The sequence below is a fragment of the Cyanistes caeruleus genome, chromosome 3 (genome assembly GCF_971803275.1).
Source record: "Cyanistes caeruleus chromosome 3, bCyaCae1.hap1.1, whole genome shotgun sequence".
Classification (NCBI taxonomy): domain Eukaryota; kingdom Metazoa; phylum Chordata; class Aves; order Passeriformes; family Paridae; genus Cyanistes; species Cyanistes caeruleus.
This window is the reverse complement of record NC_141703.1, coordinates 55,786,917-55,800,794: the sequence shown is the minus strand read 5'-3', so window position 1 is coordinate 55,800,794 and position 13,878 is coordinate 55,786,917. Positions and strand designations below refer to the sequence as shown.

The following is a 13,878-nucleotide window of genomic DNA, read 5'->3' as shown; positions in this document are numbered from 1 at the left end:
TCATGATGTCCAAACAAAAACTGGTTATTTCTGGGTAATTTTCGGTTAGAGCACATCTTGCAGATACATAATATCATGAACAATTAAAAGCCATCTTGAGTTTCCCAATTTCTTGCTGTGCTAGCCAAAAGCTTTGTAAAAGCAGGCCTACAGAGGAGAACTTTACTATGGGACTTAAATTCAAAGATGTTTTTTTCACTGTAGAGTTTATACCACTAAAGTTACAAAAAAACACGCCAAACAAAAACAAAACAAAAAAACAAAAAAAAAAACAAACCACAACAACACACCGAAGTCCTATTAGAAGTAAAAACGTTTAAGAATTGGAAGTCTGTTCTACTTCCCTTGCACCCACAGCTGTTACGCAGCTAGTAAAGGCAATGAAGCCTTGTGATGAAGCGTTCGGGAGACACCTGAAAATTTGCTGCGTCCTTTCACACGGGCAAGCAAGAGGCGAGCTGGACCACCAGGCGGGATCAGCCTTCGAAGCCCATCTGGACCTGACGGTGCCACGTATTCCCACTCGGCCAGCGACTACTCTGACCCAGGCAGCGACTGGCCCCGGAAGGGACAGCGGGGGGGAGACGGGGGTGTCACCGCAGGGCCGGGCCCCCTCGGCACAGGCGCGGCAGGCCCCGCTTCTCGGGCACCCCCACTGCGGGACCGGCTCATACTTACGAATTTGGGCTTCCTGCTATCCGCCGCCTCCTCGGGGCCATCGGCATTCCCGGTCCCCGGCGGGCCCTTCCAACGGAGCCCCTTGTTCTCCCGCCCGCCGCGACCCGGCGGCGAGGACGAGGCGTAGCGACGCGGCCGCGGCGGCTCCATGGCCGCGCACGGGCGAGAAGGAATACGGGCAGGGGGGAGCGCTGCCCGCGATCGGGCCCAGGCCCGGCGGCCCCAGCCGAGCTGGACGCCCGCGATTAGCGCGGCTTAGCTGGGCTCGGCCAGGCAGGGCGCCGCGGGGGGAGGCAGGGGGAGCAGCGCTAAAGCCGCGGCCTCACCGCGGCGCAGGATTTAGCGAGGAGAAGCGCCTAATCCCGCCACGCCCGAGCCGCGCGGGGCCGCGCGCTCCCAACGGCCGCGGCTGGCGGAGCGGGCAGCGTCCCGCCGTCCGAACCGTCCCGCCACTGCCGGCCCCGCCCCCGCCCGCCGCCGCAGCCAATCCGCGCCGGCGCAGCCGCGGCGGCGCCTCCCGGTTGGCGGGACCCGTGCCCGTCTCCGGCGAGTCAGCGGCTCGCGCCGGGCCCCGCCCCGCCGGACTGCCCGGGGTGGCGGCCGCGGGGAACGGGACGGGACAGGGCCGCGGGGCCGAGGTGAGGCTGCCGCCGAGGTACGGACACACAGACACACACACACACACACACGGAGGAAGGGAGAGCTCGTCTCCTTGTCATGCGGATCCTGTCTTCTGAGCGTCCTGTCTGTTCAGGATTTAAACACGAGGCAGGTGCTCACCTGTTCGGCCTAGGATTTCCAACAAGTGGCCTTGTTAAAAATTCCGACTCCATTGCCACTGCTTGACAGCTGAAAAGTTCTTCATCTATTTCTGTATGAGCTTTTTTTATATATAATTAGAGCACTGACTTTTACATGTAAATATACATTGTTATATAGAATCGTAGAATTATTTGGATTGGAAAAGACCTTTACAGTCATCCAGTGCAAAAATCCAAATCACCCAGCAGCAGATTCAGACACCTCTTAAACACCTTCCAGGGATGGTGACTCCATCACTTCCCCAAGCAACCTATTCCAATGCCTGATCATCTGAACAGTGAAAAAAATTCTGATATTTAATCTGAATCTCCCCTGTCTCAGCTTAAGGTCATTTCCTCTGGTCCTGTCACTGCAGTAACAGTAGAGACTGGCCTCCACCTCCAGTAGAAGCTCTTTTTTGGTAGTTGTAGAGAGCAATATATACACAGATACACATCCATACATACGTACATATAAATATACATGTCGTACATAATTAATACTTCTCATATTACTTTTATACCAACTTGGCAGTATTGGGTCAAGAAGGCAGAATGACACAGAAGAGAAATAATCCCTATCCAAAACAGTGGCAGTGTTTCCATCATCCTCCTGCATTCTGTTTTGTGATGGACACCGTCTGTGTGGAGGAGCTCTTAGCTGTGCTGCCAAGGCCAAAAGAACAGGTGTACCTACAGCCTGCATTTGTTTAATGCAATCTGTTGTTTTCCATCACTGAAAGACCTGCAAGACTGTGATTTATGGGGAAATACATAAATAGAGATTTCATCATGCTGTAAACTAGCAAATTGCATATGGTTTACAAGGCAATTGAATTCTCATTACTACAATCAATACCTTGCATTTATCTTTATTTTAAATTAAGAGTAGTTAGAATAATGATGGAAACTGGGGACTCATGTAGGGGAAAATCTATTTCCAAATCTCAGTGTTAGGGATCGAGAAAAAGAAGGCTAATACTCAGCATTTATATCTCTAGTGTATTTCCTAAAACAGAAAAATTTCTGTCATTCATTCCTTCACCATGACTTACACAGGCAGTGACCTACAAAATGTAACATCTGCCAGTACACAGAGTTCTGGTGAAGCATAGCAGAATTCAGCCCCAGACTCAACCTTTGCAGGGCGAGGAGCTGTGGGGCCACGCAGAGTAGGTGCCGTAATTATTTGTATACGTTAAACTGTTCATCCTTTGGCACCTTTCTATAGATGTTTTGTAAATTTATATTGGAATTCTTTGTGGAGAATATAATTAGCAGAACACTGTTTAATGTCATGGTTAATGATTTCCTGGAACATTTGATTAGAAAATTAATCAGGGTATGTGTGCGTATGATAAAGCTGTTTAAATGGACCTCCTAATTGCACTGTGGTAGAACACAATGGCTTGTGCCAATATATCACTTTCAAGGTACTGTGTTGCAGTAACAGAGAAACACTGAAGGGAATAATTTATCAGACTGTTTTACTAAGCCAAAAGCAAATGTTAGTACTTTTGATCTATTATTATTATTTTATACTACCCCTCTTGTGCTCGTTAGGTGTTTCACAGAACAAATACACTGTTGCAACAGCTCAGTTTACCAAGATTAATCATGACTGAGGAAAAAAATCGTGAGAAAGAAATCCATCAGTAAGACTAAAACTGTGCAGAGATTCTACTTAGTCATAGCATGCATATTGTCTGAATCATGGAAAACTTGGTAATTTTGCATTATTTTTTTCTGGAATGAGAATTTTGCAAATATAAAAGTCTGAGACAAAGTAAGTGCATAAAGCTAACCATGGATATTTGCAGAATATAATATACTCTGACTCATGACTTAAAAAAAAAATAAAAAAATACCCTCCTAATATTCATTGTTCCAGGGAAGCAGTTTTTCAAATACATTCCTGTGCAAAGTATTTCAAAGCTGGCCTTTGTGTTTAGGCAGTTGTCCACATTTCATTTGGAGACACCTAATTCTTTCCTATAAGAAAAAGATAAAACAGTCAATTAACTGTTCTTTTGTGAGGTTCATCCTTTTGAACTGTCACCTAAAAGTTATGAAGGATTTTGTCAGTAATTTTGTTGTTTTTGCAAAGCAAGCACGCAAGTTTAATACTACTTTATTTAAGTAAGCTAACAAAAAAAACCTTCTTAGCCACAGTTCCTGTGGCTTGGCAGAGGCAAGCAAATGGCACAAGTCTTTTCAGGAAAATGGCTGCTTCTTTCTCTCATGAAATGCCCCAAACAGGTGATTCTAACCCAAATCCCTCAAACTTGCATAGCTATTTGTAAGTTGTACCCATTGAACATGTATCTCAGACTTTTTTTTATACTATCCTACCATCTTATTCAAAAAGTTAATACGGGAGTTACAAAAAGATAGGTCATTGTTAACTCATAATGCCAATAAAAATTACATTAGGAAAACATAGTCTGTTCTTATGTCTTATAGAGGCAACTGATGTTTGTTTTATCTAAGAAAATCTTTAACAGTTGTGTTTTTATATTGCAACAACACTCATTAATATTTTAAATTTATTGCAATGTAATATCCATAAATGTACCCTGTGAACTTAATTCTCACAGCATGAATGGCTCACAAAACACATTATTCCATTTTTAAGATAATGGATAGATAAAATCTCAAATTGTTCAACTAGTCTAGCCTATTAAGTTTACTAAGGATTGTGGCTGTTAGCAAGTTTATCCAACTAATAAATTAACAAATTTATGTTACAGTTATGAGAAAATTCATACTCTGTTCAAGTAATAGTTTTACTGACAAAAATTTGCTTTTTTTTTTTTCTTCTGGTAAAACAACAATTATTTTGGCTTTTTTACACATAATTTGATTGTCATTTAGTCAGTGTCACTGCCAGTGTAGTAGTGTATGTCATCTCTACATTCTGTTTCTAGCATAGACTAGGAAAAAGTAAAATCCATAGCTAAAACTATCCTGGAAGATCACGATACTCAGGAAAAGGAAGGAACTGAAAATTTGCCAACTAATTCAACACTAACCTTAGGTTCTTACAAGGAAAAAATATATTAGGCCTTTTGTGATACATGGGTACGGTTATGAACTTAGTTGTAAAAGGTTACAGATTTATAAGTCTACTAAAACGTGACAAAAAGGAGTTTTGGTTTTAATAGTCTTCATAAAGGATCGAAATTTTCCTTTGCTTAAGTTCATGATCAGGATAACTTCTGATTGTTATGAATCTGTTTAAAGAGAATCTTAGAACTGAGTTCAGGCTAAATGCTTCTCGTGGGTAACACAGAACGTTGTTATATTCCGTATCTGTCTCTGCCCCTAACTTGTTACTGTCCTATTAAGACCCAGCAGGGCAGGAACTGGACTTGCAGGGCAGCTGGGAGGTGCCATTCCCCGGTCCCTTTCCAAGGCTGGGGCACCTGAGCCGGCCTGCTCTTGTGCCTGCCAGTGTTTGCTGAAGGTGCAGGCTCTGCTTCAGAGGAGGTTGTTTTGGCCAGTTGGCCTCTTGATTGTTCGGTGTTTTGTTTGTTTTTCTGGGCTTGCGATAGTAGCCCCTCAGAAAAACCGCATTTCGCCATCCCGAACTGTTTCGGAGTGATCTTCGGGAAGCGAGCCTGTTCCTGGGGCTGGGTCAGCCTGCCTGGTGACCCAGGTTGGTGCTGGCCGGGCTCTCCCCTCCGCCCGACACTCGGGCAGCAGGAGCGGCCCGCCGAGCTGAGCCCACGCCCGCCAGCACTTCTCATCGGCCGCCACAGCTCCTGCAGCAGCTCCTACCTTCCGGGGAGAGTTCTTTTTGCCACCGGCTTGTCCCTTTGTTTTCCCAGACGACACAACCACCCTTGGCGGGCTGTCAGACACTGGAACAGAGAGCCGTTTCAGCACATCTAGGGAAGCCTGGAATGTGTGGTCAGGGGTGGGTCCGAGCTTGTTCTGGCGAGGCGGTGCCAGCCCCGCAGGGCCGGTCAATCAGAGCACGATGGAGGCAGCCCCAGGGTTGCCTGACCCGGCCCCTGAGTGGCCGAGAGACCGTAAGTCCCACCTGGGAGGAGGGCCCTCGATGGGCTAAGGCTTCAAGACGCCTGACCACAGGACAAAGCAGTTGTCTTTCAGCCCTGTCTTCGTTTTGGAGTTTTTTTGTCGGTGCAACCTAGGATTTGGGAGCTGTGTCTGCTTTTCTGTATCTTTCCCGCCTTTCTGTTTTTTTCCTCCTTTCTTCTTCTTCTAATACTCTTTTCACAGAACATAACATCGATTGGGTTTAAAGATTTTTCTCCGCTCAGTGTACTAAGTCTGTCTGTGATGAGTGATGTTATATTGCATTTACTCTTTTGCCAGCGTTCCTTTATTTCCTATGGTTTGCCAGTAAACTTTCGTATGTTTTTTATCTTTTAAGAATATCCGGTTGGGATTGTCTCCTTTGTGTCTGCCCAGAGCAAAAGAACCTCGGTTAAACCCTCGAATTAAGTAACTGGAGTATCATATGGGTGCCCTGGGAAAGGGTCTGACATTTTCTTTTTGTCTCCCTACACGCGGTCGGCAGTGGGGATCACTCTCTTGCAAGAGATTTGAAAACATTTTGGGTGTTTCTTTGTTCCTCAAGTTGGTGAGATTTAGCAATTTTCTATCTAGTGATTGCTCACTGGTTTTTTTTTTTTTTTGCCTGATGCTATTTTGCTTGTTAGCAAATATTTTTTCACTTGTATCTACTCATATTCATTCCTTATTGGTGGAAAGGGATTGGTTGAAACTAAGGGGAGGTAACTAATTTTAGAGAACCCACTTTAAATTTCTAAATATGTAACTTCTTTAAATTTAAACCCACTTGTTAAACCAAGACCATGCAAATAAAAACAGTCGTTTTCTTTGATGTTCCCTGGGCTCTTTTTTTGGTAACAAGATCATTTATCTCATGTGATGTTTTAAGAATGTATGGTGCCACTTGTCTTATCATGTATCTCTTTTAAAGCCCTGCTCTTGCTCTCATCTGTCTTGACTGCCCAGCATGCTATGTACAGTTGGAAGCACTCAAAATAATTGTTTGCCATCATTCATTGGCATCCTGGAAGACAAGTAGTGTGTGCTAGTTAATATTTGTATAATATTTTAGATGGAAGTAGAGAGATACAGATAATAAGTAGAGGGAGGACAGATAATTAAAGAAAATAATGATCTTACTATTTTAATTACAATTAATTATATTTATAATTATTTCTGTATATTTTTATTTTAATAATTCTTGTTATATTTAATTATTCTAATTATCTTAATTAGTTGTCTTTCTTGGTATGTCAGATTGTCTGTAAAGTCAAGCAGCTTTGAGTCATTTCAAACACTTGTTGGTAAAGCTGAACTCATCACACCTCTTGGCACGTATATTTCTTATTTCTTAAAAATATCTGAACTAGAAGTCTTCAGAAAACAGTTTTCTCCCCTTTATTATATAAAAAGCATTATGGTTGTATTTCAGGAAAGTGTTATGGTCGTATTTCTTGTAATTAATTTCTGTTACCAGCAGAAATTCTTTTGGAAACCAGAATATCCTTGATTTCCATCCCAATTCCTTATCACTAGGAGTCTTGAACTGTTACACTTGCAGGATGGTATCAGTGCTAAGTGTCAATAGAATATGTATCTTGCAACAGTTATAAAAGATACTTGGATTTTAGAGGAGCACAAAGGACTTTAGGGCTATTCTTCATGTTTGCATGGCAGTAATTTCCAGACATTTATAAAAGATCTAATTAAATAACTCAAGCTGAAATGAAATTTCAACTGAGAGTTGTGCTTAAACTACAACACCCTTTTTCTTATTACATGAGAATTTTTACTGAAGAAAACAACAAAGCAAGATCCTGCAGGTTTTAGCAGATTTTTAGCAGGTCTTTACTCCTGAATGGACAGGCAAGAAGAGCATCTCTGAGCACAGTGGATGTCACAGTCGTGTTATTGATCTATCAGTCATACCTTTTTGAAATTTCAAGTAAAATGTAACATGTAATAGATTAATTTTCTCTCTTTTCTAGATAGACTTTAAGAACTTTCAGAAATAGTCGTGGTCTGAATAGCACCATTCTCCTTCTCAAAGCTTTTGAAGTCACCCTGTAAAAAATTAAGATATAAGAAGTAGAAAAATAGTTTGTTTCATCAATTTATTGTGGATTACATGTTGCTAATAATTTCTCACAAAATATTTTAGGTTAGCCTCTTATTCAGCGGAGGAAATCTAATATACCTCCTTCAAGATACTGTGTAGATGGGGAAAAAATCCGTAAAGTCCATTATACAGTTCATCAAATGGATCTTTATGAGGATATTTGAGTTGTGATTTGTGGCACCATTTAGGATACATTGCATACTACATTATTATAAAGTTCAGGTTTGTAATTTAATTATGGACCAAATTATCTTCGGTTCTAACTTTAGTTGAAGTGACTAGGCCAAGCCTGACAGGTGATATAAATTGTAAATGGTCTGAGTGTCATGGGCCGCAATAAAGGCTGTGTTACATAATTTTATACTTCATGTGGGATTTTCGGAGCCGCCTAAAGAATTAAGTGAGCTGTTCAAACCTTGTCTATCATTACGCTATTAAGTGTTCCTAGTAAAATTATTGCAAACATTCTGTTTTGTGCAAAAGAAAATAAATATATATTATTTATATTATATTATATATATTTATTTATTTTTATGTAACATATTATTAAATATTATATATATATTTATATATATATTTATATATATAAATATATATCTTTTCAGAGGATGAAATTGTGTTTAAGTTTTTTTATGAATATAAGGGTCCATAGAAATGTGATCAAGCTTAGTGATTTTTTCAGGGCATTCACTGCAAAGATTTTAAGCCTTCTGTCAGAATTCTGAGATGTAATTATCTTCCATTACTTCCTGATAACTCTCCAAATTCCTCATAGCTTTCCTTTTTTAATATACTTCTGTATTTTTTTATGATTCACTTTCCAAATTTCCTTCTAAGATTCTGTCTTTCATTTTTCCTTGTGATAATTTATATTACTTTCTACTAGGGCATCATACAGTTTGCTTTCAGAAATCGCTTATTTTCTTTTGACAGATGTATCATTTTAAGAGAGGGAGAGGGAGGGAAAGAGAGATAAACACATATATGTATGTGCATATATAATGCTTTTTATGCCTTAGTTATGTATTGCAGAAGTCTCAAAATTGACTATAATTTGTTTATATAGCTTTTATTTCTCTGACTGATTTTCTTATTCTAATCCATCTTTAAGTTTCTCAATCTACTTTTTCCTCTTGCAAGAGTTGTGGATATAATCATATTATGGTTACTACAACTTAATATTCAGTTACAGTAACTACTGTACATGTAGATTAAGAAAAAAGCATCCTCTTATTTTTTTAAAAACAACATGTATCATCTGGGGAAATTCCTGAAATACAGTCTGTATGAAACATAATCAACAATTTTGTAGGTAACAGAAGTCACTCTGTTGCTAGCCAAACTGCAAGTTATTTTTTGATGCTCTGTTCCTTGGCAAGTTTCAATGGACAACCTAATTTTTAATGGCTTTTTAACACATATAGTCATAAATTTCTACAGAGTGCAATGCACGGCCTTTCCTATGTTAAGTAGTAGCTTCATCTCTTGTCATAGGATGGATGATGAAGAGTTTAATTGGAGGGTTTATTTTGCATCACAAGTAGTCTTCCAGTGCAGCACAGCTAAGCTTAGGGGTTTTTTTCTAGAAAATTTCTTAAGTGGCAGTTTTATGACAGTGTGAATCAGACCAAACTTCATAAGTTTTTATCTTCCTTCACCTATGTTATAATAAATGAAAGCTGTTGGTTAAGGAAAATGAACATTTTCACTTATCTTTACAAAGTATTTCTGCAGAAATTGAAAGATTATTATGTTGGCTTGTGATACAGAGGTTGTCCTGTAGGACCTAGAGATGCAATTAGCTCTCAGATATGTGTTTGAGGGGAGGGAGGCAAGTGAAAGAAATTGTATTGTAACAATTACAGAATTGCTCTCAGCTGGTAGGGCTGTAGGGGTAGGCAATAGGGTCTCAAGATGGTTTTGGTTCTTTGTACGACAGCCTAACCAGAGTGGACACTTATGAAATTAAGGTGTATTTGCAAGAAAAGTAGAGGCCAGTTGACATTGTTTCTGTTACCTTGTAAATGGAAAACTTAGAGAGAGCAGAATCTCTGCTGAAGTGTCATGGTGAGCTCCAGCTTTCCCTAAGGGATGTGCTGCTGAGGGAGATACCATGGCAAGCAGGACCAGGGGCCTTGCTAGCCAGGGCCCATCCCACTTACCCCAGTCAAAGCAAGAAAGACCAGCTCAGAGGTGATAGCCAGGTTTATCCATAGTCCAGACTGTCAGGCAACTTTGTGATGATGAAGAAAGTCTGAGGAAGTCAGGCCAAAGATCAGGGTTAGGAACAATTCCCAGTGACTGTAACAAGGTGATGATTTCATGTATCCACAGTGATGAAACATGAGAAGCTTGGGAGTCATATACAGAGCAGGATCAATAGGGTTCATATCTGGCAGAGTGAAAGTCTGTCTTCTTTTCTGTGGTGTGATACAGGAATCCATCATGTGTGTGGCCCATGAATAACCTCATGAGGCTCAAGAGCTCTGTTTGTTGCTTCTACAACCACCCTTAATCTGAGAGAAAAAAAAAATCCATTATAATAAGTGTGCCTATTAGTCTCTGAAAAGTAATGTAATTCATTATGTCCATCCATCTACAAAAATGTATTTGTTTTCATTCATGAGTTCATTTCCCCTTGCATTGAACAATCATGCTGGTAGCAATGAAGAGGAAGTCTCCTCGAAAAAGTAAGGAAAGCCTTTGACAAGATTTAAAGTCAAGCAGGAAGTCATCAAGAAGTCAATTACTGTAATCCACTAAGTGCTCATAAAATTGTTGTTTACCAAATGTTTTGTGAGCTTCAAACCTGGACATCAAATAGATGCAGGTTTTCCATTTAGAAGAGCACCAACAAAGACCTTTTTGTCCTATTGAAACATAGGGAATATCTATCTGCACAGTCTTGCAGGATTATGGGAGATTAATAAAGGCAGCCAAAATGTGATAATCCAGATACAGCATTTGGGTGGATGATACATACTTTCAAGCAGCTTCCTTTATATGAACTACAACATGGAAAAAGGAAGAATGTTGCCCCAAAGGTGGCTCAAAATATACATGATTAAAAGTAGTACGGTGGTTAACTCTTTTTCATTCTTTGTGGGAAATAAGAATAGAGTACCCAGAAAGAGTATTTTTGGAAGAACAGCATGCATAGGAGTAAGAGCAGGGCAAAGAGCTCATCAGCAAAAGCAGCAGGCAGGCTTGTGTATGGAATGTTGCTGAGAACTGAGCACTGGAATGTACCAATTGCAAATAAACTGTATTGCTTCAGCATATCATGAGCTTGACCCATCCACCTTCTATCCTCAACAATGACAATGCTGTTACTCATCCTCATTGTCTCTCTCCTTGTCCCTGTATTGATAACTCCAAGTTCTGCTTAGGTGATGTGATTTCCCTGTGGCCCTTCATGTCACAAGTCAGAAAGGGCACAAGTGACAATATAACTGAAATGAGAAAGTATTTCAAAGTACTATGGTTCTGTCAAACAAAATATGTGGGAGTTTTGTAGCATTTATGTGTAGGGGAGATCCATATTCTCTGGCTAAGGACAATCTAATCAGTAAAGAACTAAGCTAGGCTCTTTCTATGATTAAAGAGTTAGCATTTAACTGAAGTTCTCCCTTTTTTCTAGTGAAGAAAAACGAACACCTACATAAACAGTTCATCCACTCTTAAAATATGAATTTAAAACAAATGGAAAGTAGAACATCTGGAGATCCTTCTATGTCTTCACTGACTATGGAAGATACTTTGATACCTGGTTTAGACCAGAAGAGTACATTTAAATGCTAAAGCCAGGTGAGGTAAATCTCATTTTCTCAAATTGTTCTGGGATTTCAGCAATTTTCAGTCAATAAATTCACTTTCTTTCAATAGATTTTATTACACATATTCATATAAATTCAGAATCACAGATATATTTAAATAGCAATGTTAATGACTCCTTGGAATTAACAATAAAATTCTTTTGTGATCCTCAGAGAATAAGATCTTGAATAATCACACTTCCAACATAATCTGCACATCTTTGAAAATAGTTTTTGATAGTCTGAAAACTGAAGACAATTTTTTTCTTTTCTTCCCTGAAAGGTTTAATGACTAGTTCCTATACTCCTTTTGCTGCAGGCTGTTATCACTATGGATATTAAACTACTTCAAAAACTATGGGAAGTGTTAAGTTGCAAATATACTCTCCTGTTGTTCAGAATTACTTGGATGGTGATTAAAAGAATTAATGCTGCTACTAACCTAAGTGTTCTAAAACATTTTCTTGGTGAAATCTATTCCATCTTACTGTTTTGTCGTTTTGGTTTTTTTTTTTCCCTCTTTTCTGCTACAATATGTTGGGCTTTTTTTCTCATTTGCAGAGCTTTGCATTCAACCTTGGAAACTTTTGCAATATGAAGAAATTAACTCTCTAATCAGTACATAACAGCAGTCCCATCTGTAGAAAACTGTTAGCTTTCTAAACGGGTACCTTTCTGCCTTCTCCCCAGATGGCATTCAGTCTATGAAGAAGTCATATGTAAGCATCCACAAACAGGTTAATTAATATTTTTAAAATCTTTCTTTAGAATTCTCCTTGGCCAATCTGCCCACAGAAATGAAGAATTAAATACAGCCTCTCTCATTGTTATTTGTTGCTCCCGATTTAATATGCATCTTGTAGGAGACGCTTTCTGGGGACGGTCAGAGACACGGCAAAGACCTCTATAATCGAGTTAAGTGTTAGAAGTTTATTTCAGGGCGTGGGGTAGAGAGGTAGAGAGAGAGAGCAAGAGAGGGCAAGAGAGAGGGCAAGAGAGACGGAAAAAAAGAGCAAGCAAGAGAAAAAAAAAAGAGAGACCGAGCTCTTCTATACCACTACTTATATAACCTATACCTTTGAATATTCTATTCCTTAACTAACCAATCTTTCTAAGTATACTAATATAGTAACATTTGTGTACAACCTATAGAAATCGCTATTTTTGCATATTTTTAGTTATCTCAGGGTCCTTCAGACCTTTCCTTATAAGGCTGGGATGAGGGGTCTCAGCTTGGTTTTATTGCAGGAAAGAATGTGTTCTGGCATGCCAGCCCGGTTGGTTTCTTTGAATTATTCAAACCGTGCTATCATTTGTATTTCTTCCTTAGCCTTTCTGGCTACAAAATCATATTTATAATTTCTTTCTAATTCTACCTTCCCAACACATCTTCTGTCTGTCTTGCACAGAGACAGCAAGCTTTTGGGGCATTGCCTTTTTTTTATTGAAAACAGCTCTGGCATTTTACAATAATAAATGTCTTGATTAATACACAGAGCTTGATACTTGTGTTACATGAGAAGACTGGAACACCTATATTCTATTTGATTTCTAGACTTTCTCTGTTAGTTTCTGTCTGTGTCTCCATGAGAAAATTCACCAAAAAAAATATATCAGAATAAACAATGCTTGCTTTCCATACTTTCCACTCCTCAAATAGTATTACAAGTAACTAAGTACCTGTTGTAATTTCTAAATGTTCACCATATTCAATAAATAATCCACACTTTATAATTTATGTTGTTCAATAGTTTTCAGATTTGTGGTATTTTCTAGCTTTGAACTATACATGTGCACAATCTCATAATTGAATATTTTATCCCCATGTCTATTAGTATGGCTTCTGAGAGGGAGGTGGGGATGGATATAATTATCAATTTATGTTTTAGGTGGAAATAGAGAAAAATCATCTGTGTATCTACAATCAAAGTTGTCACTGTATAACCATTTATTTTAAACTGGGAGATTATACAAATTCTATACTCATTCAGATTCAGTCTTATGTAAATCATGGCTTTGCAATTGCTTAGGAGTTGTATCCCATTAATCTACAGTGACAGTGTTCAACAGACTCTAGAAAGTCATTTGATTTCACACTCTGTAAATGACAGTTCTTGATTTTCTGTAATATTTTGGATCACAGACAAAACCTTGTTTAAGTAACTACATATTAGCTGGACTGTTACAGCTGAAATGCAGAACTGTTGTGGTTGGGTGATATGATCAACATTCATCACAAACTAATAATAGTGATTCTGTACATCTTAATTGGAGATCACACAACTCTGTGTAGTGTGAAATAAGATGTCTGGGCGATGGCAAAGATTTTGACTGGTCCTTGTGCTGATAACCTGCAGAAGATTTTAATACTCTGAAGTCACACCAGATGGGCAATCTGCTGCAGTATATACCTTGGTTGAGTTTT

The 13,878-nt window shown here is 39.4% G+C and overlaps 2 protein-coding genes and 1 long non-coding RNA gene across 24 annotated transcripts in view; 1 reads left to right on the top strand and 2 right to left on the bottom strand.

Annotated features, from left to right (window-relative positions):
• Positions 1-1,147, bottom strand: part of DIAPH3 (diaphanous related formin 3) — a 203,669-nt gene extending 202,522 nt beyond the window's left edge. For 4 of the 7 annotated variants that reach the window (XR_015284566.1, XR_015284565.1, XM_086881142.1 and 1 more), the window contains exon 1: positions 679-1,145. Coding sequence is in view for 3 of the 7 variants with exons in the window: in XM_086881142.1 (XP_086737268.1) it covers positions 679-828 (150 nt within the window). In the remaining 4 variants the exon portion in view is untranslated. Of the gene's footprint in view, positions 1-678 lie in introns of all 7 variants that reach the window. The other 3 variants (XR_015284568.1, XR_015284567.1, XM_023932632.2) reach the window with 1 other exon arrangement.
• Positions 1,148-1,226: 79 nt separating this feature from the next.
• Positions 1,227-13,878, top strand: part of TDRD3 (tudor domain containing 3) — a 165,974-nt gene continuing 153,322 nt past the window's right edge. For 5 of the 16 annotated variants that reach the window (XM_086881138.1, XM_086881129.1, XM_086881119.1 and 2 more), the window contains exon 1: positions 1,245-1,333. The gene's annotated coding sequence lies outside the window, so the exon portion shown is untranslated. Of the gene's footprint in view, positions 1,552-11,278; positions 11,446-13,878 lie in introns of all 16 variants that reach the window. The other 11 variants (XM_086881137.1, XM_086881134.1, XM_086881124.1 and 8 more) reach the window with 5 other exon arrangements.
• On the bottom strand, positions 1,547-5,416 carry LOC147654161 (uncharacterized). Its single transcript, XR_015284564.1, has 2 exons — positions 5,259-5,416; positions 1,547-3,470 (listed from the first exon to the last, which is right to left on the bottom strand). It is a non-coding gene; the product is annotated as an uncharacterized LOC147654161 (long non-coding RNA).